The sequence below is a fragment of the Ammospiza caudacuta genome, chromosome Z, assembly GCF_027887145.1.
Source record: "Ammospiza caudacuta isolate bAmmCau1 chromosome Z, bAmmCau1.pri, whole genome shotgun sequence".
Taxonomy (NCBI): Eukaryota; Metazoa; Chordata; class Aves; order Passeriformes; family Passerellidae; genus Ammospiza; species Ammospiza caudacuta.
In genome coordinates, this window is record NC_080632.1 from 55,301,478 (window position 1) to 55,326,850 (window position 25,373).

Sequence of the window (25,373 nt, forward strand, 5' to 3'; positions counted from 1 at the left end):
AGAAGGGTTGGACCAACTTATTTGGTACCACAGTTTTCACTAGATGTCATATTGTCTTTTGTAAATTTCCAAGCCTGAGACTTACTCTTCCAAGGAAAGTACATTTAGTTGGCTCACAGAATTAGTTCCTGAAGGAGTTTTTAATGCAGAAGGGCAAGGTTGGTATTTCTTCTGTAACTTGAGACTGTAGCACAGTACATGCTACACAGCTGCTAGGAAATAGATCTGAAAAGTTTTAGTATGAGGAAGTTAACCGATACTGTATTGTTCTATACTTTGTCTTTCTAGTATAATATTGTAAGGTTTTGTATTCAAGGGAAAAAATACATATTAAAAAGAAAAATCTGTTGAAAATTCTCCTAAAAAATAAAGAGACAAATCAGTTTCCTGGCATGTCTAGGTCTCAGGTGTCTGTTATGTAACAGATTTAATTTCCTTCAGTATGAGCTCAAAAGCAGACCAAGGACAGTAGTGGGACCATAATTTGTAGCATTGTGATGGGAAGCTATAGAAAGTTGTAAGCATAAGCTCATTGACTTTGCTTTTACTCCCACTAAGCCTTCTGCAGACTTTTGTTTCTTCCAGTGTCAAGGGGGAGTTCACCTATGTTTTCTCACAAATTACCACATGATGTGGGATGATCTGCTTTCTCAGACTGATTGCAGGAAGCTAATGTTTCATTAGTCAGCTAATTTTCATATATTAAAGAAGCTTGTATTATGCAAAATAAATACCAAATACTGTAATGATAAAAAATTAAACCTGTCAAACAGTGTGCCAGTTTACTAGATGCATTGGTTTTAATAACTGCATCTGCTTATCATGCTGACTCCTGGCAGCCTCTCTGCTGTGCCTGTTTCTCTGACATCACTGGTAGAGTTTCTCTTCTGCTTCTGCATGTTACCTACTCTAATAGCCGTGATTAGAGAAGATAAGTAAGCACTCGCTCAATACAGTTATGCCAGAGTGTTTAAGTAGTATACTAATCACAGAAATGGATTTGGACTACATCTTGCTTCTCTGTGGCCTGAGGGCGTGGTTTCTATGGCAGTTAAAGCACTGATTGTGTAGCAATTAATAATGATTAGTCAGAAAGAAGAATTTGTACTGCTAAATTACATCTAGACAGAGTCAGTTCCAAGAGAGAACATATCCACTTGCATCTCAAAGTTAATTGATTATAAAAGCTGGTTAAATTCTTACCAATTCCACCATCTTGGTGAAATAGATATTCTGAGTTAAACTGAAAAATTTGTATTGCAAAACTAAGATTCTGTAGTGTTTACTTCTTGTCCCACCACCCAAATTTGCATTTCTTCTGTAATAAAATAATATCATGCTCCAAACATTTCCACAGAATTCACAGAATGTCTAGGTTGGAAGAGACCTTAAAGAACATTTAGTTCAGCCCACGCCCCAACACCTCAAGTAAACCATGCCACTGAGTGCCACATCCAGTCTTTTTTTAAACACATTCAGGGATGGTAGCTCCAGCACCTCCCTGGGCAGGCCATTTCAGAACTTTATCACCTCTTTCCATGAAAATTTTTTTCCTAATATCCAACCTGTATTTCCCCTGATGCAGCTTAAGACTGTGTCCTCTGGTTCTGTCAGTTGCTCCCTGGAGAAAGAGATCAACCCCGCCTGACTACAGCCACCTTTCAGGGAGCTGTAGATGGTGATAAGGTCACCCCTGAGTCTCCTTTTCTCCAGGCTGAACACCCCAAGCTCCCTCAGTCGTTCCTCACAGGGTTTGTGTTCCAAGCTCCTCACCAGCCTCATTGCCCTCCTTTAGATGGGTTTGAACATCTCAACACCCTTCCCAAACTGAGGGGCCAGAACTGGACACAGCACTCAAGGTGTGGCCTCACCAGTGCCGAGTACAGGGGGAGAATCACCTCCCTGGTGCTGCTGGCCACACTGTCCCTGATACAGGCCAGGATGCCTCTTTTCTCCCTTTTCTCCCTTTTCCTCTCAGATGAGGTAGTCTGCAACAGGCACATATTTTTTGTCTGGTAATAGGCCCCTGAGCCAATCTCAAAGGAAAGAAAGTTGCCTGTGGCTAAATGTCATATAGTTTGAAGTTCTTCTTTGAACCAGAGAATTATTTCCCATTCATACAACTATGCTGATGCATATGTAATTAAATATACTAAACTGTAAATGACAGTAAAGTGTTCCCAATAGAGATTGCCATCTATAAATTGCAGTGTTTTAAAAATCATGGCAGGTGTAAAGAGCACTCAACTCTTCTTTAATACTTCATTTTAAAATAGAAAATATACCTTTTATAATGTTATTTTTCATTCAGACTGAACAGCCCTCATAATCTGCTGATCTCACTCCCCATATCATAAGTCAGAAAAAATATTTCACCCTAAGTAGTAAAGAGTAATAGTGCAAGTCATTATGTTTGACAAAATTATTTCTTATCTTAATGGAAACTAGTATAGATGAAGCTTTTTTCAGTTTCTTGTAACACTAAGCCTTGGAAATTTACATTTTCTTTGATGGATAAAAAGAGGCTCAAACTTTTCCAAACCAAGGTAGCTTCTTGCTGACACCAACAGACAGGCAGCAGAGCAACTTGAGTCCTTGCTTTTGATAACCAACATGTTTTCTGAACAGAGATACTAGGACAGATTAAACACTGCCAGGTAATCTATGAACAAAGTGTCGTTCCAAGAAAGGGAACACAGGCAGGCAATTTATATGCAGGCTGGCCAACGTGTTTGAGACGGGTTTTAATGTGAAGGACTTTGGAGATGGGATCCAAAATGGCAATGCTCACACCTTTCCATCAAGTTAGGACATAGACTAGGCCAACCAGAGCAGTGACAAATGTTCCCTAGCTGCCTTTAAGGGTAATAACCAAAAGGTCAGTCACCTCAAGGAGGTGGGTGTGTGTGGCTGTGATAATTCACCAGTACCCTTCTTGGGAGACCTGCATGCCCAGCTACCTCCCTGGAAAGTTTCTAGACCAATGCATGCAGCATAGGGAATAAAAAAACCTTCTGATATGTAATGCTTGGCTGGGTAGAAGAGAGAGGAGCTGTGGATGTTGTCTACCTAGATTTCTGCAAGGCTTTTTAACACTATCTCCCGTAACGCCCTCACAAGAAGCTCAGGAAGGATGGGCTGATGATGAGTGGACAATGAGGTGGGTTGAGAATTGACTGTCAGAGCTCAGAGGGTTGTGATCAGCAGTGCAGAGTGCAGTTGGAGCCTGCAGTCAGCCGAGTTCCCCAGGGCTCAGTACTGGGTCCATCTTGTTCAGCTTATTGATCAGTGACCTGGATGAAGGGACATGGGATGAAGGGACAAGTTTGAGGATGGCACAGGGCTGGGAGGAGTGGTTGATACTCCAGGTGCTGTGTGAGACCTGGACAGGCTGGAGAGTTGTGTGGAGAGGAACGTAATGAAGTTCCACAAAGGCAAATTTGCAGGGTCCTGCAGTAGGGGAAGAATAAACCCATGCACCAGTACAGGCTGGGGACTAGCCTGCCCATCACAGGATGTTCCAGCAGCATGTAAATGTGTCAGCTAAACTGGCAACACATCTTGGCCAGCTCTGGGTGCAATATGTCCTATGTCTCCATACACATCCATTAGTGAAAACACTGGTTATATAAGGCATTGTTTCTATTCTAAGGAAAGTGGCTTTATGCTTTATTCTATGAGAAATACTTGTTTTCTCCTAATAAAATCTATTTTCCCTTAAAAAAATTACCTGCAAAAAGCCACATTGTGTCCAGACAGATCAAAGACAATAGATTTATTAAACTTTGAGAAAAACAAACAAAACACTAACATAGAGAAAGTTAAATAGAAACTGAAAGACACGTCTTCTGACCGGCATATCATGGCTTGTGTGACCAGTAAAGTACCAAAATGACATTCTGAGTTTGACTGAGGTATTTAACTATTTTTGGCAGTCGAAACAGAGTAAGAAACTTCTTTCAAACACACACATAGGCATTACTTGCATTAGTGTCTACCATCTATGAAATTTTATATGAAACTAAATAATGCAGCTGTTAGAAAATTGTAGCAGCAAATTAGCAGAATATCTAATGCACATTTACCATAAAGTACGTGCTAAACTTAAAAATCCCACCCAGTAGTTGGGCCCAGTTGTGTAGCACTTGGTCACAAAAAGAGCATCAGTGAGTTCAGTTGGAGACATCATAAGCAAGACCTGAATTTGTTGCACATCATACACTTCTCTTCAGGTCAGAGTAAAGAAATGAATGTTCCTATTTGCCCTCTAAGAAAGAACCCTGCTGTGATGAAACCATGGCTTAGGAAGGTAACTCCTGAAACAATAAGAGTTAATTGCAAAGCTCTGTCAGGCTCTTAACATGTGCAAGAACAAAGAGAGCTTCCCCACTGAGTTTCAGTTTTCTCTCCTTTCCTTCTGAAAGTGTGCCTAACACGGTCAGAGGAGATGCTGTTAGGCTGCAAAAACGAAAACCATGTTTGAACAATACTGCACTTGATCCCCTTGTTCCACTGAAGTATTTTAATCCTGTTATATATTTAAAAATTAACTGCTGGCTAACTTCTGAAGTCCTTAATTTATTTTTTTAAAATAAAGACTTTATGTGGCACTGACTAATAAATGATACCTTTGGCTCACGAAGGGCTTCAGAAGTTGGTCAAATATGAAGATACTATGCTGCTAAGTTATCAGAGCTTATTCACGTGTTCTCAAAAATATTCAGTGAAAATTTAGTTGCACAGTGCTTAATACTGTGCTCAACAAGATTTTGTTTATAAAAAGTGTATTATTATTATCATTAACTAGATTCTGATGAGGAACAGAATAATTTGCCCAAGTATGCTGTATATTTAAAAATTTTACATAGAACTTTAAATTGCATGTATATTTCTATAACAGTTCCCATAAGAAAGTAATAGAATCAGTTACTTTTAAGTTTCTACAATATTCCAAAAATTTATATAGGTTTCTTTGGAGGTATAAAATGGCTCTGTAAAAACCTATTTTTATTTTAGCTGTGAACAAAATTTTAAAAACCAGAAAACTCCTTTTTAGGACTGCAGCAATTACATTACTTAAATGGGTCACCATAATTGAACAACAATATTTGGTGTAATAGAAAAAACTTATGGTTTTACAACCAAAGTATTAAAATATATTTTACCAATTTATAGAAATCAAAATAGATGTGTTATTTAGTCAAGCTACTTTTGTGTTTTCACCTATATGATCAGTTCCCAACTATTGATATAAAGATCTCTGCCAACAGCAGTTTTTTCTTAAATTCTTACACTTTTAACCACCTGATTTTTAGCTTTATTAAAATGCACAATTTACTGTAAATTAAACAGCAATTTCAATGTTTAATTTCACAAAAATCAACACCCACAAGAACAAGACAAAACAGCCTCAAGACAAATTCATAGATAATATTTACAGAACACAATAGGAATATTTTGATGTATATTTTACGCTGCAACATTTCAGATAAAATTATAGGAACCACGAAAAACTTTTAGACTTCATTTTGGTTTCAGCATACAAGCCCGAAACTGACTCTCTGCTGTGAAACACTACACACACTTAGTGAAAAACAGAGCTATGGCATGATTTTATTCAGCTGGTCTGTGCTCACATAGCCACAAGACGTGTTGAATTCCTTGTCTGGCACTGGCAGCGCGGTGGCATTGAGCACAAGGCCTTGTGGAGACTGAACGATGTGGATCGATGTATAGTCTGCCACAGGCATCTCTGAACTTGGGGCTGCTGCTGTTGAAGCTCCAAAATTGGCAACAGTAGTGGTAAGGCTCTCTGTGGTGAAGTAACCATCTTCATTATAGCCTTGTTCCTGAACACCTGGCTCATTCTCTTCGTGAGAAGTCACAGCAATGCATTTTTTCACATCTGCCTCACAGAAATAGGTGTTGTCCATGGTGAAGCTTGGTTCTGTGCAGCCTTCACGCTGTGCTCTCCCCAGCTTGGATTTCTGCCCTGGTGAAAGTACAACCCTGCCTGCTGGAGTAATATCACTCACTTGAGCATAAAAGTCAGTACTTGCCAGTGAATTCTGGTTGCTTATCTGGGTATGGACTGACGGACGGGGTGACTCAACGCTGTCTCCAAAGGGTGCCCACAGGTGGCTGTTTTCAGACTGAGTACTCCTATGTTGGCGTTGCAGGTCTGTGTTGGCAAGGCTTGGAAGTGACTCATCATTATCTTGCCTGTCAAGACACAAGAGATCCTCTTCTTTTTCAGTAGCCTTTTTGAACTGATCACTATCAGAGGTGGCATCACACGTGTCGCTTGCGCTGAAGTCTGTCTCTGGAATATCTGGTTCACAACAACTGGCCCGTCCAGAATCATCATCCTTAGCTCCCAAGGAGCTGTGAGATTTCAGATGATCTTCACTCAGGAGCCTGTCAGTGTCTGAGGCTCTGTTCTTTTCATCAGGGTCTTCGATGTCCAACTCAATAAACTCAACCCACAAGTCATCAATGTAGAGCTGTGTCTTGTAGTTGTCATGGCAGGCTAAGATGGAATTCACTTCATCTAGCTTTCCTTTCTACAAGGCAAATAAAAAAGAATTTTATAAACGAAGTAATAGAAATGCTTGTCCTTTTTATAATGTTGACTTATGCAAAGGGATTCAAAATTATTTTATGCAAACTAATTCTATGGCAACTCCCCAACTCCCCAAATGTCAGAATTTTCTTCTACAAAATTTTTCTGCTTGGGACAACAGTTGTCATCTTCTACTACTATAAAGATTCCCACTGTAGATTTTAGAGTTCGATATTACCTTCAAAAGATCTGGGTCAATCCCTTTAATCTTTGGAACTGGCACAGGAGGAAAAATAAGCATTTTTAACCTGAAAAAAAAAAAAGGCTTTTAATTGACAGTGGTCTTTTTTGAGGAAGTTAGAAAGAAGACAGGCTTACATTGCATTTATATTTAATTACTTGAAAACTTAAATATTTGAAAATAAAATTTCAAATACTCCTAGGGAAAAGAATATTTTCTCTCATTGCAAATTAAGAAACAAGTTCTCTGCAAGCTTCCTTTTGGAAATCACTTAAATTTATGTGGGAATCCATTTTGGAGTCTGGTCTTTGACAATTCAATGCTGTATAGAAAGAGAGCAAATTCCTAGAGCTCTGTGAATATATTCCCTGTATACATACTTTCAATTTAACCTGATACAAACCTCAGTATGTGACCTTTCCAAATTTTTTTTTCAGAGATACAGCAGCCTTGCATATGCCCAATAAATTTAAATAGGGGAACAGAAAATAGGAATTGGTGGAAAGAGTGAATTACTTTAGAACTAATAAATAAAACTGATAAACATCTGCAAAAATTTAGGCTAGCATTTTGCCATCGCTATGACATTTCTGCTTCTTGAATTATTAGTGCAACAAATAATAAAATAATTTGTAATTAAGGCAGGGGGTTACCCTTTTGGAGAAAGGTCTAGTAACTTCTTGGGCATTTGCAGGCTGTGGAAATACATACTATTCTAATCCTTCATAAAGTGCATTCCTAATTTTTAGGGGACAAAAACCCCCTCCAAACCAAACCACTCCCCAGTTCTTATTTTCCCTTAATACAACAGTAGCTGTTCATGCCTGTCTCCTCCGTGTTACCTCTCTGCTTCTTTTACAAACAGATGAACAAAAGAAAAATTCAAAATTCTCTTTATACTGGGTTAATTGCCTATTTTAGAAAGTAAGGTGTGGAAAGTGGTTAATACAAATTCAGGTATTAGTTTTGCTGCCTTTTTAGGGACATTGGTGAGGTCCAGAGAGGGTAGCAGATGTCTTAAAAGAGAGTGCCTAGGGAGAAATCTAGGCACCTTTGGCTTAACCATGGCATGTCCAAATTCCTCAGATGTTTCTGGTTTTGAGCAGATCCTCAGTGTTCTGCCCAGAAAGCTTAGTGAGAGCTAGAAATACAGTAATTTTCCATCTAATCTCTGGAGAGGCAGTGTAAACTGGTTGGGTTCTCAGAGTTCGGACTTGTGCTTTACAGCTGAATCCACAAATCAATTATTGTGACAGGACTGGGCATTGCTTCTAATGAAACAGACAAAGAATTTTACCACTCACTGCCTGGAGAAGACATTTGGGAGGGAGAACTGTGCTCTGCTCCTTTCTTAGCCTAGCATAATTCAAGCTTTCGTCTCTCAACTCGAATGACCTAAACCTATGGCATCTGTCCTACAGAGACTTGCTCAGAGCCTGTGAGATCATAACTGAGGAAAATATTAATTGGCATCTTTCAGAATCAGAAGGTAACCAAGCATGGATATTTTGCATTATGGAAAACCTATGCAGGCTGCTTCTCTGCAGAAAATATTGCCATTTCACCACTAAATGGCAATGCTTGAAGGAAAGGGTGTATACCTGCAGTCCAGAAAAACTTTCCACATGAGATCCTCAGTGGAGAAAAGCTTCTTCCAGCATTCATGACTAGCGTGGAAGATATTTATAAAATCTGATTAGAGATATGCTTCAGACTTGAGGATTTTCTCACTGAGAAAATTTCTCAGTCTGAGCCACCTGTTGTTCAGTGTGCTGACCTTAGCTCCTGGTGCTACATGCACATTGCTCCATTCTGACACATCAAGCTTTTGTCATAAATTGTATCAGGAGCCTTGCTCTTAAATCTGGGATTGGGATGCTATTGCAGGGAATGGTTTCCTGAAATTAAACTCTGTCAAAGCACAGAGCTTGCCTAAATAAAAAATTACTGCCTAATGAAATTTTTTTTTTTTTAGATCTGCTCCAAATGCACCAAATTGTTGTAATTTCAGAATGTGAAATGAAATTTCACCATTTTTTGGTATGTGCAAAACTATTCAGTGTTCATTTTCAAAGTACATACACAAGACCACTGACAACACCCATGTGTGCACTGGGTCTTGACCATGGTGTTGCTCCATAGTGTACAACAGTACTGATATGACATCCAAGTTGAATTCTGCCAAAACCTACCCCTGAAAAAACATATTAGAAGATTCATTAATTTTAACACCTGTTATTTTTATTTATGTTTCATTCTTTCATTTTTGTATATGACACCATTTCATAATTTTTACAAACAATGCGATTCTGTGCTTAGTTTCATTTTATTCCTGTTATCTACAGAAACTGCACTTTATCCACAGAGACCAAATATTGCCCTATGAATCAATCTCTTTCCCTTGGTTTCCAGAAGTAGAGTTTAGTGGAATGGTCTAAGAACAAAATCAAATATATAGACATAGGTTTGTATTAAATTTTTGAACCGCATGTGAATAAAAAATAATATGTTCAAAATTTGAGTGAACTAAAAAAAGGAGTTCAAAGTGTAAGTAAATCAATCATGTCAATTCTGCAGAATAAAATGTACTGCAGTGAGAGGAAGATCAAGATAATCAGATTCCCCATGCTGAAGGCCCCATACATACTAATCTCAGTTATATGTAATTTACAAGAATAGACAGAAATGCTCAAAATGGTTCCTTGTCCCCCATATTTGAAATAATCGAAAGATCTTATTTTTTCCTTTTTTTTTTTAAGCTACAGGTACATAAAATCCAACAAATAAAAAGTCTCTACCTTGGTTGTTTAGACAGCATGATTGAGATCACTGTTACAGCCAGCCCACACACTCCAAAGACAACAACTAAGAACCATGGAAACTCAACTTCTGAAAGAACAAAACATGAACATATAAGCAGGAATGTCACATCTTTAACTTTAGCCTTGTCTTCCACCACTTGAGGATTCCAAAATGGTAAAAACTGATGAAAATGTCTGTTACTCAAATGTAAAAGTTCTATGTTCAGCAGAAATAAAAATGTGCTTTTGTCCTAGTTCTGGCCAGCACTTGGATGTTCCTGGATACCACCTCATGTCACAGCCAGGGGCGGACGAAGGGACTCACTGCCTTCCAAGAAGAAGGGTGTAACTTCTGGTTGAAAAATGTGGTGGCATTGTCTGACATTGCTTGTTGTCTCTGCAGTGAGCATCTCTCACTCAGAGGGTGTGAACCACACTCTCTTTTGTATACTTTTGCTATTAATATTGTGGTATTAATATTATATTAATATTGTGGTATTGTGGTATATTATTATGCTTTTACTGTTTGTTTTCTTATCTCATTGCTGTTTCCAGTAAACTGCTTGTATCTTGACCTGTGATCTTCACTTTTTGTGTTATCAGTTTCAACTCCTTCCCACTGGAGCAGAAAGGGGAAGAGGGACTGAGTGAGCAGGATGTGGTTTGGGAGAGCCTCAGTCACGGCACTGAATTGGGAAGTATCATTCCTAATCCATGGCAGCTTTTGTTCTCAGCAGTTTCCATGCATTTATGAGACCACTGGGACTCCTTGCTAAACCAGACTGATTTCATAAATCTAAACAATATCTTAATAAAGATAATGTCTATAGCAAAACGAGCCATGAGGAACATGCTTGGAACATGGTATCAAGTAGTCCTGAGGGCATATAATGCCACAGACCATGCTAATACTTGTTCATTCACGCTGAAAGAACATTACTAATAGCACATAAGATCACAAGCAAACTATTTGTCTCTCACAAAAACTAAGGTATGGTGGTGTCAAAAAACATACCACTTCTCTTTCTAAAGGTCGAACATTAATTATTTTGTGGACCAACTGAAAAAAAGTCCCTTTTATTTACCTTTGCAGGTAGCTACAAAGAATTTAGAAATTATTGAAATAAGCAATTTAGTAGAAATTACGAACAATGCTGATAAATGCAATGTTTTATCTCTTAAATACTAGCAATTCCCTTATTCTTAATATTACATTGTAAACTACAAAGCATAGAGAAATTTTTTCTAGCTTTAGTCTTAGATTTTTCTAATTTTTTTATAATTTAAAATTTCCTACAGAAATGTCACTCTTATTTTTTTGGGCCAAGGAACACTGGACAGAAAGCTTTAAAACTCTTATTTACCTTCTGTACAATGATCACATCCAATGCCTATTTGAGAAAATGATACATAGAGGATTTCACTGAACTCCCCAAATTTTTCAGAAGTTCGTTGTCTTGATCGGATTCGTATCTCATAATCTCTCGCTGTCTTCAGAGAGTACAGTGGAACCATTGTTGAGAGCCTGGGTTTTAACTGTAAAGACAGAAGAACTGTGATTTATTTGTTTGAGTTGTACTGGAAATTTTACAATGTTGCTTATTTCTGAAGGCATTTTTGCTACTGAGCATTTTAAGGATAGCACAAGAACAGTTCAGAGAACATTCACACCATTTACTGTCAACTTAGTAGTCATCAGGCATTTCTGTGATTCAGGGGACCAGAAGCAGACAATCCAAGCTCTGAAGATACAGTCAGTGAAGAAAGGCAGCTTCCCCCAGTTACATACCATAAGTAGGTGGTGTGAACATCTTTCACTGATCTTTCAGGTTGTAAATACTTTTTACTGTTATAACACAACATTACTGATTACAGAATGCCAAAAATGCTGTTAAAATAACACAGGAGTTCTAAATTACTGCAATCTCCACTACGGGTTTAATGGTTATAACGAAACATTTTGCATGCTATAAATGTTTTTATTTGGTGAACAATCAAAATATCCAGCTATATACAAAATGTGATAATGGAGACTGTGTGGCAGCTGGCATCAGATTGTGGTCTTTGAAACTTCTATATTAGCTGAAACATTACTTAGATACTGCTGAATATGAAAATGTTTAGGAAATCACACTGGAGGTCGTAATAAGTAAAATTTCTGCCTTTTTCTATTATACCTCTATATGCATTTTCATTCCAATAACCCTACAAAAGTATACAAAATAAGGAAAATGCACTCAAAATAGAAATCAAAGTGGCAGATATTATATTCTACTTTTACTTTAGAATCAAATATGATACCAGAAAAAAAGCATCATGGCTAGAACTTAAAATATCTGGACAACAGCTGCCTTTGGGAATTTGAAGGAAGCTTCAACAACACAGTCTCATAATCTCTATAGCTGCATAACCTCAACTTGAGACAATATTTGTTGGTAGGTATGATCTCTGGAGTTGTCTGATCCCTGGTGACTCCTGACTCCAATGTTCTTACAACCAACCAGTCAGATTTTGGAGGAGACAGACTGCTCTTCTCTCCTAGGAGTTGAGCATTGTGGAGAACCATAGCTGTACATCACCAATGTTTTTAATATGTGTAGAATATCCATTTGGAAATCATTGGGAAGGATATTTCATATATACCTATTTCATGGTATTAAGCCACAAAGAAATAATTCACTGAAGTTTTACGGATAAGTTTACATGCATCCCAAATAATGGTCTTACTTGGAAAAAGCCAAGAAGAATAAATCAGAGCCTTTATGAAAGACTCCTGGATGGAGCAGGATGTATGGAGTGGGGAAAGTTCAGCAAGAAGTGAAAGGATGAACAAACAGCATTTGTCATAGATTAATTCAAGTAAAAGTCATATGAGAGAGACATCATAAAAGGTAATCAAAAATTTATCTCTGTCTCATGAACACCCATTATGTCAGGGTGGATTTTATTCATTTAGAACGTTTCTCAGAAAATAATTTTGGTCCTCTTATCACTATAACTTACTGTTTTAACACTTACTAATTAATGTTTAATCTTCTTTCAATTTAGAAATTATTTATTTTCAACTAGTAAATATATTGAGAAAATAATAAAAGCAATGAATCGTCCCAAAAAATCTTGAAAAATTACAAGCAAATCTTAGTAAGGAGGGACTTAGTACCATAAAAGGTACTATAAATCAATTTTTTTATTCGTTACATGTACAAAGCATTATGGTGTATTTAAGCAGTCAAGGATTATCCTTGGTGTAAAAAACTAGTAATAAGTAGACATGTATAACTTAACCATGTATAAGCAGACATTTATGTCTTAATGTGCTTCAACATTGATTAGAGAAGGCATTTGTAGCAAGGAATCCAAAGAGTGAAATTGTAGCCTTGCTCCAATGCTGTCATTCAGAATTTGCTTTTGTTCTAGGCCAGACCAGGATTTTGTTCAGAAATTTGTCTTTTGTACTCTCATATATGAGTCTCAGTGAATTATGCTATGTTTATATTCCTAAGATGAAAGGCTTACAAAACCTTCCACTACACACAGGTTAAGTCCAACATAATCTATAACACTTTGTCTCTTGAGGCAAGTATCACAATCAGGAATTCCTTATCTGTGTTCAGAAGGAAGACTGATCTTCAAATCTTTCCTCTCCTGAGAAGAACTATTCTCAAAGCGTTCTGGGATTATTGACAGTACTGGAGCAAGAACAAAGCTTTACTAGGGTATTTATATGACTGCTATCAAAATTCTTATTAAAAAAACATTAAAATGGTGCATTTTTAGAGACATACCTGTATTCTGCTTTTGAACATTTACAGATTTTCAGCTTCTTAAAGATTATTGATTTACTGCCTAAACTTAACACATTTCACAGGCTTTAAAATAGAAGCTAATACACTAAGTATATATATATTAAGAGGCTAATATATTAAACCAGTATAGATAGAAAGACAGAGAATTAATGGGAAAAATCATTACAGACATTATAGGCCTGTTTGGCTGTAGACTTGTTAATAAGGACTAGGTTAAAGAGAAAATACTAACACTGGGAAGGACCAGAAGTGAGGAGTGAGCCAAGGTCTTTCGCAGGGGAAGGCAAACAGACCAGTTTGACTACATTTCAACTGGTAAATCTAGCTATGTTCAAATTGTTGGAATTTTCCTTTTGTAGTAAATGACAAATTTGTAACAGTATTTTCTGGATTTTTTTCCTGCCAATTAACTCAGTTCACATTAATAAGAAAGCAAGGGAAGAATTCTGCTCTGACATAATGTTCTTACTGAATCGAATAAGAGCTCTCCATATGCAAATATGCCATGACACATTGGAATTTAGCCTATGCATTCAGGTAAGATGGGCACAATATCTTACCTGTAACAGAAAAGCTAACTACATGAGAAATTAAGTGGTTTTCAAAAAGTAAGCTTAAAATATTTATAATATATTATTTTATATTTTCACAGACTATCCCAAAACTTCCCATTGATGTCTGGTATGAAATATGTAAGTCTTATCTATGTTACATTATTTTTATTTGCTTATTGTATCAAATTTTAAATTGTAACTCAAAGTCAGTTCCTTCCTTCCTTCCTTCCTTCCTTCCTTCCTTCCTTCCTTCCTTCCTTCCTTCCTTCCTTCCTTCCTTCCTTCCTTCCTTCCTTCCTTCCTTCCTTCCTTCCTTCCTTCCTTCCTTCCTTCCTTCCTTCCTTCCTTCCTTCCTTCCTTCCTTCCTTCCTTCCTTCCTTCCTTCCTTCCTTCCTTCCTTCCTTCCTTCCTTCCTTCCTTCCTTCCTTCCTTCCTTCCTTCCTTCCTTCCTTCCTTCCTCCCTCCCTCCCTCCCTCCCTCCCTCCCTCCCTCCCTCCCTCCCTCCCTCCCTCCCTCCCTCCCTCCCTTCCTGCCTCCCTCCCTCCCTCCCTTCCATCCAAGTTACAGGTACTCTGAAGAATCTGGATTAACATGGTGATATTTGCCAAACAAAATAGTCCTGTTCAGACTACTGAAACATCATGCACTGTTTAAATAGTTGAGGTTTAAGAAAACAATAGATTAATATTTTATCCTTGAAAACACTTGTATATATCTGACTCTTCCTATACTTACTAATATAACACAGGTGTTTCTGGGCTTTTCATTACCCTGCCTGTCAACTATATTGACACATAAAGTTACAGCATGTGCTAGAAAATGTCAGAAAAAATGCAGGTATATTGTTTAAGAAACAAGGCATTGTCTGATTAGCAGTTACAAACATGTTTTTCATAGTGGTACAAGAGTGTTAGGGATAGAAAAAGCCTGCACTGCACTATGACTAATGTATAATAAATATTTGTTTCATACCTCCTTCCATTTTGTCTCATTAACTTCTTTGTACTGCAATTCATATTCCAGAGTAATCCATCCCTTCCGAACATCTGCTGTTGGTGGTGGATCCCATCTTACCTGGATATCCCCATGGATCCCAGTTTGACTAGTATTTAACAGAGTCCAGTTAAGGTTGACAGGGGGATCAGGTAGTACTGTTTAAAAGAGTATTTGGAATAAAACAGCCAGTTTTCAATGTGAAATGACCATTCTTAATACATAATGATAAATTATTTCAGGACTTTAAAAGTATATTAACCATGTATTTTCTGATTAAAATAAAATATATTGCAATGTCAAAGCTATTGCAAGTTTGATAACAAGAAGGCACTCTGCCAATTGGTAGTAGATATGTTCTGCACAAATCTCACCCAACCAACTAATAAAGAAGATTAAGAATGAATGCTCAGCTGAATAAAAGACAGCATTGGGTATTCTAGTTAGCTGTAGGAATAAATTATCTGGATATGCAGAATGCTTGTTCAGAGTGGTACACTACCACTCTGAACAAGCAATAACATCTGTAAAGTCCCAGGCAGTCAAGATTCATATTGCCGTAAATATAAATCCTAGCTTAGAAATACTAGACATCCTGATCCTTTAGATTACAGTTGATTCAGGAAAAAATAGTGTTTGGCTTCCAGAGTTTTGCAGGATCAAGGTTTTAATGCCAACTTTGCTCTACAAGGAGATGTAGTATGCATTAGAAAGGACTCAAAGTGAAAGCAAAGACAAGCTCATTTGAGCATGCACACATTTGAGAGACCACTGGTATTTAGAAAAAGAAATCGCATATTTGATTTTATCCTTTAAGCTTTCTTCCAATCTAGGCAGTATTTTCTGGTGTGGATCACATTACAGTGTTGCAAAATCAAATCCCTTCCCACGTATCATATATTTTAGGTACTAACTTTTCTGAGAGGCAATATTTAAATACAGCCTAAGTAATACAAAAACTTATAGAGGTAAGATACATAATGGAAGCATACCTATTTCATCAACACTGAAACATTTTTTATCATATACTTCACTTTTACTGGCAAGTTGAACACAATATGGTGTCCACACAGAGGTGTAGGATGCATTGAAGTAACAGCTGTTTTGTCCTGAAGTCATATAATCAGGGCATTCTTTCCAGTCTTCCTCATTACTAGAATGAAAACAAAAATGCAATATTCGTGAGAGAGAGATTTACAGACCTTACAAAGTACAAATTACAGATGTTACTAGACACAGTACTGATAAGTTGTAAAATTTATAAAAGGGATAAAAACATGTCAGTACTGATGGTGATTTACAATTAAACCACTGTTGAAGAAACCTGTGTAACTGAGTTTAGATACTCAGGTACTTAGTGGCCTGGAAAATAGCTAAACTTTAAGGTGCCTTCTAACCCAAAGCATTTTATGATTCTGTTATTCTATATTCCTATGATTTCTGAGATGTCTCAGAGTAACTAAGAAAGCCAACGTTGCTATTAGGCTTAAGTCTGCTAGGCAAATGTATCATTACCATCATCTGTAGATCAAAAAGATCAAAACCCTGTTCATTAGAGGGAACAGAAATGCACGTCCTCCTATTCCTGTGAACAAAAGGCCTATTTACTTAATAGCCATTACTGGTAATGTCTATGTCATTTTTCAGGCTAATCATTGTAGCAACCTGAAATTTAAAAAAGCTTAAAGTGGAGCTGAATCATAATTGAACAGGACTCAATGGAACATTATCCCAGTATCATAGCAGCCTTTTCCCCTGGACCAGTACATTCAGATTTTATCACATCAATTGATCAATGGGGGCTTCATAAAACTTTAATAAAAATTTGAAAGGGCCTGTATCCAACCTCCACATTTGTGCACACCTATAAGGAATCTTAGTGTTGCAGGTGAGATGGATAAAGAATAAACTGAAGTTGCCTATTAAAAAATCCTTACCCAAGCTATATAGTGTTCAGTTTTGGATTCTGCAACCTGGACCTACATTTAGTAAGAATGTGTTCTTAATTATCTGTCAAATAATGCTTGTTGCTGCAAATTGCTCAGTAACTACCAACAAAATTTAACATTGGAAAAAATGTACTTAAAACATGGGTTTATACCCTTTAAAAGAGTATGGTTCATATCGGAGCAAAAAATTAACAGTAGCAACCTAACAAACATGCCAAAAAATACTTTTCTCTTTTCCTTTTTCAGCTTTTATTACCTCTTCTTGTACAACAGCTGTAGTATTCTTGGAACAGTGAGGTTATAAAAATTTCCAGCAGTCCAAAAACATGAAAACGTCTCCATTTCAGGTGATCTGCATTTACTGATTTGTGGCCACTGCAAGAGGTCTGTCAGAAAAAAAAAAAAAGCAGGGGATAGAAGGATACACATTAAACAAATCCAAACCCCAGATAACCTGCTGTTAAAATGAAACAGCACCTTTAATGAATAATTAACTTTTCTTTCAATCCCTTATGTACAATGAGGCAAGATTTAAATTCTTACATGCATACATATAGAGGGATATAGAAGCCATAAATTCAAAAGACGCATCAAGCTCTCTTTTGTGCCATGTAGAAGTGAATATAATCACAGCTTGACACTAGGCAAAGGGATTTGCCAGCCCTACAGCTGTAACTGAACAGAAAAGTCTGTTTCAGATGGAAGGGCCCTAAAACAATCATCCAATCCAACTGCCTGACCACTTTAGGGCTAACCTAAGGTTAAAGCCTGTTATTAAGGGCACTGTCCAAATGCCTCTTAAACACTGGCAGACTTGGGGTGTCAACCATTTCTCTAGGACGCCTGTTCCAGAGTTTGACCACTTAAAGAAGCTTGTCCTAATGTCCAGTCCCAAGCCCTCGGGTGCAGTTTTGAAACATTCCCAACATGTCCTGTCACTAGCCCTCTTATCAGCTTTGTTTCCCTCCTCAGGATGCAATCAAGGACATTCAAATCTTCTTAAACTGCAGCGCCCAATACTGCACACAGGGAGGTCACACCAAGGCTGAGCACAGTGGGCACATTGCCTTTGGACTAGCTGGCTGTCCCCAGTTTGGTTAGTTCAGTACAGATACATCTGAATTAGCACTTCATTTGCTTTGAAGAAGGTGTGGTACTGCAGAGCTTCCATCAGACTCACCACAGCTTAGCACATACCCAGCTGATGCATTTCATGACACCTGCTCATGACAGAAGCTACCTTGAGCTGAGCTACCTGAGCTAAGCATGGGCATGTTCTGCCACATGCCCACTTCTATATCCACAATTTCTATTCTTTGTCAAAACTGAAACAAGGAAAGCTCATAAAATGACTGCTGCAATAAGTCAGCCACATCAACTCTTGTGAGAAGTATAAATGCAAAAGTTGCAGGTATGATTCACTGCTTCCAAAGCCAAGCCTTAACTTTTCCCTGAGTTTGAAGGTTTTAATTGCCAGTCTTCCCTATTTGGCCTGAAAAGCTTTCAGAGAAAGTACATGGAATTGTCTACCTCTCTTCACAGACTATCTGGGAATATGATTGTTTATTTAAGAAAATTTCTCCAAAATGCATTTAAGATGTAGATGTTAGTCAGGTATTTATGAGTGGTGAAATGATCCCTGAAAAGGGAATAACATGGTGCTCCTCGACCCTGCATGCAAAGTTCTTTACAAAGGTTTTGGCCGCTGGAAATATATATCACAGCTGTGAATATCAGAATTTCAGACAAAATAATAAGGAAGAAATATGTTAATGTCAGGTTGGCAAAACATTGGAACATATAGCCCAGAGAAATAGTGGGTGTCCCACCCAGGAAACATCCAAGACTAGGTTGGACAGGAGTCTGAGCATCCTGGTCTAGTTGAAGACAGCCTGTTTGATTGCAGGTGGGTTGGACTAGAGGATCTTACAGATGCCTTCCAGCCCAAACCATTCTCTGATTCTGGGATAATACTTGATACAAGACATTTACCTTCAAAGTCAGATGCAGTTATCCACAAGCACTAGGGACTTCCTGCTACACTAGAGGATATTGTGGCCTTCATGAATGCTGACTCCTTTATTTATGGCTCAGACAGACGCAGCCACTCCATGCCTGAGCAATCTGTTTTTCTCAGGCTCAATGGTTTAAATTGTGTACTTTATATTACAAACTGCCAAGTGTCCATATCAGGCACTAACTGGTACATGAGTATTATGAATTTCTGTTTTGCTCATCCCATAAAATTGTCTGATTTTACACTTTGGACAATGAACAAGGCCTGAGAACATGTCTGTAAATAGATTTCACAAGCTGGTTAGATTAAATTTCTTTGCTCTCCCCTTCCCTCTCCTGCCTCCCAAAGCATTGAGAATTCATCTTGCCACCCTAAAATAAGTGAAGTTTGATTGGAAAGATTTAAAAAACTGGCTTTTTTCTTAGCCAGCATGTTCTGTTTCACTCAACTTTAAATAAGTTTCAGTTTAAAACTGAAACAAATATTGAAATGAACTGTTGGTGCAAAGGGAAACAAATTGCACTGTTCTTTTTCCAGAAAATATTGAAACAGAACATTTTTACTATTGTGTCTAATTATTTTTAGTGTGATATTTAGTGTTTGACAGCTTTGGCAAAACTTCAAAATGCTTCTGGGATTGATGTTGATTTGAGCTTTTACATAGTTTCACATCATTTGTCAAACAATTTCTATGCAGTAGACGTCTTTGTTAGAAACAGCACATGATCACGAAACTGCAAATCGTTGCAACATAAGTCCAAAACAAAATAGGATAAAAGATTCAAAAACAGTATTGTATTTATAACTTTTACCAGTGCAAGTGTCCCAGCTTTCAAATTTGAAGTTTCTTATTTAATTGAAAATCAAATTACTATATAAAAACAAAACAAATGAAAAAATGTTTAAAAACAGAAGAAAGAAAAATGAATTATATTTTCTGCTTTTACTTCAAAGACATGAATAAAATTGCATAATACCTATAATCAAGAAGACACATGTCTCTCCCTTCTTCTATAAACACATAGTGTGCAAGGAAATACATGCTATGGCTTTTCCTGTTTCTATCCTCAGCTACATGCAAATATAGTTATTTTTACTGCAACACATTAAGAATTTGAGAAAATGATATATTGGAAAACTACTAAATTAGAGTATTTCTGTTGATGTATTTCACTTAGATCTTGAGAGGTCCAGCAGAATCTTAGATATAGGCTCTACCATGTCTTACTAATCAATTATCTGCAATTTACCAGCTTTATGCACACTTTCAGATGTACAAACTCTTTTAGGAAAACAGATCATAGCACAACCAGAATGGCATCATTTACAATGGAGAGGATTAGAAATGCAGAGTACAGATTAAGACTTGATCTCTTACATCCTAACTTCAGAAGAATGTATCCCCAAGTCTCTCATTTTCACTTCATCATGACAGGAACATTAATTCTCTGTCTCATAGATGTTCCATCAACAGTCCCAAGAATTTTAGAACAGGGAGTATTTTTGTTTGGGATTCAGTACTCCTGGTTAACCAGTTTATATGAATACGTATATTTTTATTTTATGACTATTTGAAAGAAATACTATCTTATGATAAACGTTTCCAGTTTCTGTATCAAGTTTTCAGCCGCAGATTTTGTGACTGACTGAAGAAAACTTTAGCATATTAACTTGTGTAAGGCTTGGCATTCCTGGGGTAGAGCTCATGAATTCCTTGTTTCCCACACAAGTCAATTATCAGCATTGTGCATCCTCTGTGAGCTCCATCTGAACAAACTGTCCCAGAATGTGATAACTGTAAGCAATAGCTCAGCTGAATGCATTTAGGCATAAAGACAGCAGGGCAATAAAAGTAAAGGCTGTCAAACGAAGATTTGAAATAGACTAGAAGAGAAAAACAAAGAAGAGCAAAACAAAGCATGGATGCATACTTGCTCATTTCCTATCTAAACCAGTAAGTTCCAGTCAAACTGTCATTAATAAAACCACTTGCTTTACTCAAGATAATGGCTTGACCAAATATGCCATTTCAACAGGAAAAAACATGGGAAAAAAAGTGTCAGAAGGCTAATTCTTTTAGAGATTGAATTTACTTTTTTATTTTCCTTTTCTTCCTCTTCCTGCCCTTCCTCTAATAAAATATAACTTTAAAAGGAGCTGAAAGTGTGGAAGACTAAAGAACTGACATATGTAACCAGGGTGCAGCAAAACAGTTTATCATCATCTTGGAGAAAGTCCTACTGCTACCAGACCTCTAGCATTTCTGCAGGGACAACAGTGGAGGAGTATACAAACTGTACAGAAATATCTCACTTATTGGTGTAGGACTTTGGTAGGTGAAATGATAATAAGCATATGACTGATAAAACTCAAGCTAACTAAACACAAAATGATAAAAGGGGCTGCACTTTTGCTGAACAAAATGAGGTGTTTCTAGTGTGAATTTTAGAAGCTTCAAGTAGAATTATCCATTATCAGAACTTCCTGTACCAATCAAACCTACAGCAAAGTTAAACTCACAGAAGAATAACATGCCCCAATATGCAAATCACTGATAACTAAAATCTTATGCAACAGCACATCTCTTAATATAATCCATTCTCAAAGCACATACAATGTGTCACTGCTAGAGCGCAATACAGAAAGTTGGAAATGGCAATACAATGAAGGGAATTAATTACAGTTAACACTGAAAACAGCTATGAAAAGCTGGAGTGCTATTTCCTGTAGCTCAAATTTGTACATTGGCAGTAAATGCTCTGTCAATTAGCTCCTGCTCCTGAATCCACCAGGCCCATCAAAGGTTGGGTCATTTAATTAATAAGAGACAGTTGATTTCTGTGCTACCAGGAAATTCTAATTTGTTTAAATTAGGCAGTAAAATGGACCACATTTGGTGTCAGTGGATGATATGTTGAATAGGTACAATCTAGTACTAATAAATTGTCAGACATCCTATACAGAGAGCAGGAGAAGCAGTACAGGGAGACAAGAACCAGGTCACCTCTTCACATCAGGCTGCTTGCTAATCTGACCCAGTTTTTGCCCTAAGTAAAAGGGACCCATAAAGGACCAACAAGTTCTGGAATATATTTTTGTGGAAAAGAATAAAATTTATTTAACATCAGTAATAAATCAGATCCTTTTGTACAAAATAGTTGACAGAAACAAAGCAAAGCTTGATAACTCTGATATGCTGTATCACAGTGAAAACAGAATGGAAATGTTGTGTAAGAGAATACTATGACCATGAAGTAAGCCTAAATATATTAATAGTTCATGATAAATTCAGGTGTTTTTTTTAGAAGAATGAAAGTGGGATGTTTACTTCTGCATTGAACATTAATTTGGTGACTGCTATCTCAAAATACATTATGTAGGCATCCCTGCAAAGCAGCTAACTATTCTGGCTGATCTTTCAGAAAAAAACTCGAAAAAAACTTCTTCTATCTTTAGTCTAGTGAGTCTGATATGGTTAAAAGCACAAAAGCCAGGAGAAACTGAGCTTATTCCATAGCATAGAAGTCTAACAGCTGTGCTGGTTTCCCACACTTTCTATGCTATCAAGCATCCACAGAACAGAAATCAATGTGGCTCACACATGTAAGGGTAATACACACAAATGAAGTAAATAAAGCTCAGGACTGAGAGAAAAAACAATCACACAGCATTACTCAGTACCATTGCCCATGGGAAAGTACAGGGAGGAGAGTGGATGTGCACATGTGCCATGTCCCATGGTACTTGGTATGTGCTTTCCAAATCGCGCCCTACCATGTGCAGTGGTGGAATCAAGGGATTTCTGTTTCAGGTAATCACTGTCTACTGGCTTGTCTTCATATACAACAAATAAAGAGAAGCAAAGCCAAAGGTCATGGTAATTGTAAATGAAAGGCAGTTAATGTAACAAGCCCATTTTCAATTCTCTCTTAATTGCTTATGTAGTTGTAACTTAAATTGAAATGACCTTTTCAAGAAATTATGTACAAAAAAAAAAAAAAAGTGTAATGCTTTTATCTGTTACAGCCATTGCCAGAGATGTTCAGTATTGGCTAGCATTATGTGGAAGATTATGTGAGGAAATATGGAAGCACAAATGAGGTCCTGTGTCAAACAGAATGTGCAATTAGCAAACACCACAAAAGGTCTTCCATGCCCTTCTCAGTGCAAACAAATTTTTCAGTTTGCAAACTGAAACTGAAACTGATAAAAATTTTCAATATCCTTCTTTCTCCTGCATATGTACTAGCAATTTATATTCTGAAGCCCAGTTCAAAGTTAACACTGTCTAAAACCAAATGTATTGCTCCCTACCATGCAGCAATAAGGGGTTATCTTTGCTGAGATTGGTGCTCAGAACCAGCACCAGAAAGACAAGCTTTTCAGAAAGAGAAGCTAAAGTTCAACTTGGCATTCCCAATCCAGGACCTAACACCTTCCCAAACTCTAAGAGAGTACTCAAAGGACATGGGGAGTAAGATTGTCAGGTGTAAGAACTGCAACTTGACAAAACAATGAAAAGTCACTCTAGGGCATATTTTAATGCTCCTGCCTAAATGTTGCAACTTACTTCCCTTGTTTTAACATTAGCTCCCTTCCTATAAACAAGAAACTGTGCAGATGGGGCACTTTGACTGCACTGCAGTGGCTACTGGCACTGGGTAAGGGAAGCCAGGTCTTGGTCTGACCAGGGGATAAGAGGGGACCAAGCCTTGAGCCCCAGAGCCTGGTGGAGGTGGCTGGGGCATGGAGCCCATGGAGGGCAGGGTACTGCGGGGCACACCTTGCAAAACCTGGCAGCAGCAAATGACTGTGGAGTGATGTTAGGAAAGCAAACAGCACAAGTGCCAGCCTGACAACAATACAGAGACTGTTTTAAAAAAAGAAGCAGAGTAGTGGGAAGTAGAGGAGTGGGAGTAGACAAATGGAGCCAAAACAGGGAGAAAAAGAAAAAGGAGAACAAAGGCACAGGTGAAAAGAAGAATGAGAAAACCACATGTTTGGAAAGAAAAGCACAAGAAAGCATAAGTGGTTATGACAGGAAGATAAGTAAGGGCAGCAAAAGACTTGAGGTAAGGCAGAACAAGCATAACATTGAAAAACTATAAATGAAACACATGAGCTGATGTAAGCCTGCAGTCACTGTTACTCAGTTCAAACAGTGAAGACAACAATTTTGGGTCTGGCACATGCATACCTTGATAATGTAGAGCAGAAACTGCATGTACCTGGGATCACCCAAGAGAGATACTAAGGCAACAGACTGGAGGAGAAAGCAGATGGTTGCAAGGGCAGTGTGAAAAGAGACAAGCAAACACTGACACAGCAAACCTGTTTAAGGACTACTGCAGAATAATGCAGTTCTGCACAACAGAAAGACTGAGGTCTTCCTCACAAATCTAAGTGTCAGACATCAGGTCTAATACAATCAGTGCTCCATGAAAGCAGGGCTGTGAGTTTGCCTGGTTTCATTCATCACCAAGATGCAGCCATGCACTAACAGTGATATTATATCCCAAAATCCATGGGCAAGATGACAATGACACTGTGTCCTAAACATCATCAAAACAGTGCTGGTTATACAGAAATGTGTCCTGATATTTCTTGTTTATTTCCTATCCACACCCTTGTTACACTTGAATGAAATAACTCACAGAAATATGGCCCCCAATCTGGCCTTGTTCTTGACATTCAGTCCTTTTAATTCACACTGCTTTTGGGAGATGAGAGTTAATCTCTTAATTCTTGTACTTTCCACAGTTAAACTTTCAAGTTATTTCTGACTTCTGTGGATTTTAACCATTCTTCAAAACAATGGCTGTCTGGTATATTTGCAGTATCTCTTTCTACATGGCAGGAAAATCCTACCTTTTACTCTACAGAGATTTTAAACCATCGCCATTTGAAGCAGTAAAATTTGGCCTTTATTCAAGTGAAGCAAAAATTCTAGATCTATCCAGAGAATAATTATCTGAATATCTTTGAAGGGCATTCCAAAAAGGCAACAACAATTTGTTCCTTAGTCTGGAGGGAAGTTCCCTATTACAGTCACCATATAGCAATTTAAAAAATATGGAGATAAAAAAAGATATGGAGGCTGCTACTACGAGAGTCATTTGTTACCTTCACCTGGAATGAAATTCCATAGCATTTTACTGAGCCATTCCCTGAGAAGTGCTACTACAAAAAATATCCTTGGCAAGCAGAGTCACAGGCACTCAACAGAAGCTGAATTCTCAAAGGAGTCCAAGGATTCCTGTGGCAGTGATGATTGAAAACTTTTTGAAGACTGCAAGTCTAGTGATTCTTCACAATTCTTCATCACGACAACCACCCAATTTCATCATTAGACAGACTGTGAAGTACACAGGGACTTACATGGTATTTTCAGTCTTTTTGCAGCTCTAGGCCATAACACTTTCTTTTGGATCCCAAAGAAAACTTAATTGA

The 25,373-nt window shown here is 37.6% G+C and overlaps 1 protein-coding gene across 4 annotated transcripts in view; it reads right to left on the reverse strand.

Annotated features, from left to right (window-relative positions):
• Nucleotides 1-3,756: 3,756 nt before the first annotated feature.
• Nucleotides 3,757-25,373, reverse strand: part of GHR (growth hormone receptor) — a 117,219-nt gene continuing 95,602 nt past the window's right edge. For all 4 annotated transcript variants that reach the window (XM_058823291.1, XM_058823290.1, XM_058823289.1 and 1 more), the window contains 7 exons: nt 17,163-17,292; nt 15,950-16,110; nt 14,937-15,115; nt 10,969-11,140; nt 9,602-9,692; nt 6,801-6,870; nt 3,757-6,563 (listed from right to left, as the gene is read on the reverse strand). In XM_058823291.1, coding sequence (XP_058679274.1) covers nt 5,601-6,563; nt 6,801-6,870; nt 9,602-9,692; nt 10,969-11,140; nt 14,937-15,115; nt 15,950-16,110; nt 17,163-17,292 — 1,766 coding nt within the window. In that variant the 3' untranslated portion in view covers nt 3,757-5,600. The remainder of the gene's footprint in view (nt 6,564-6,800; nt 6,871-9,601; nt 9,693-10,968; nt 11,141-14,936; nt 15,116-15,949; nt 16,111-17,162; nt 17,293-25,373) is intronic.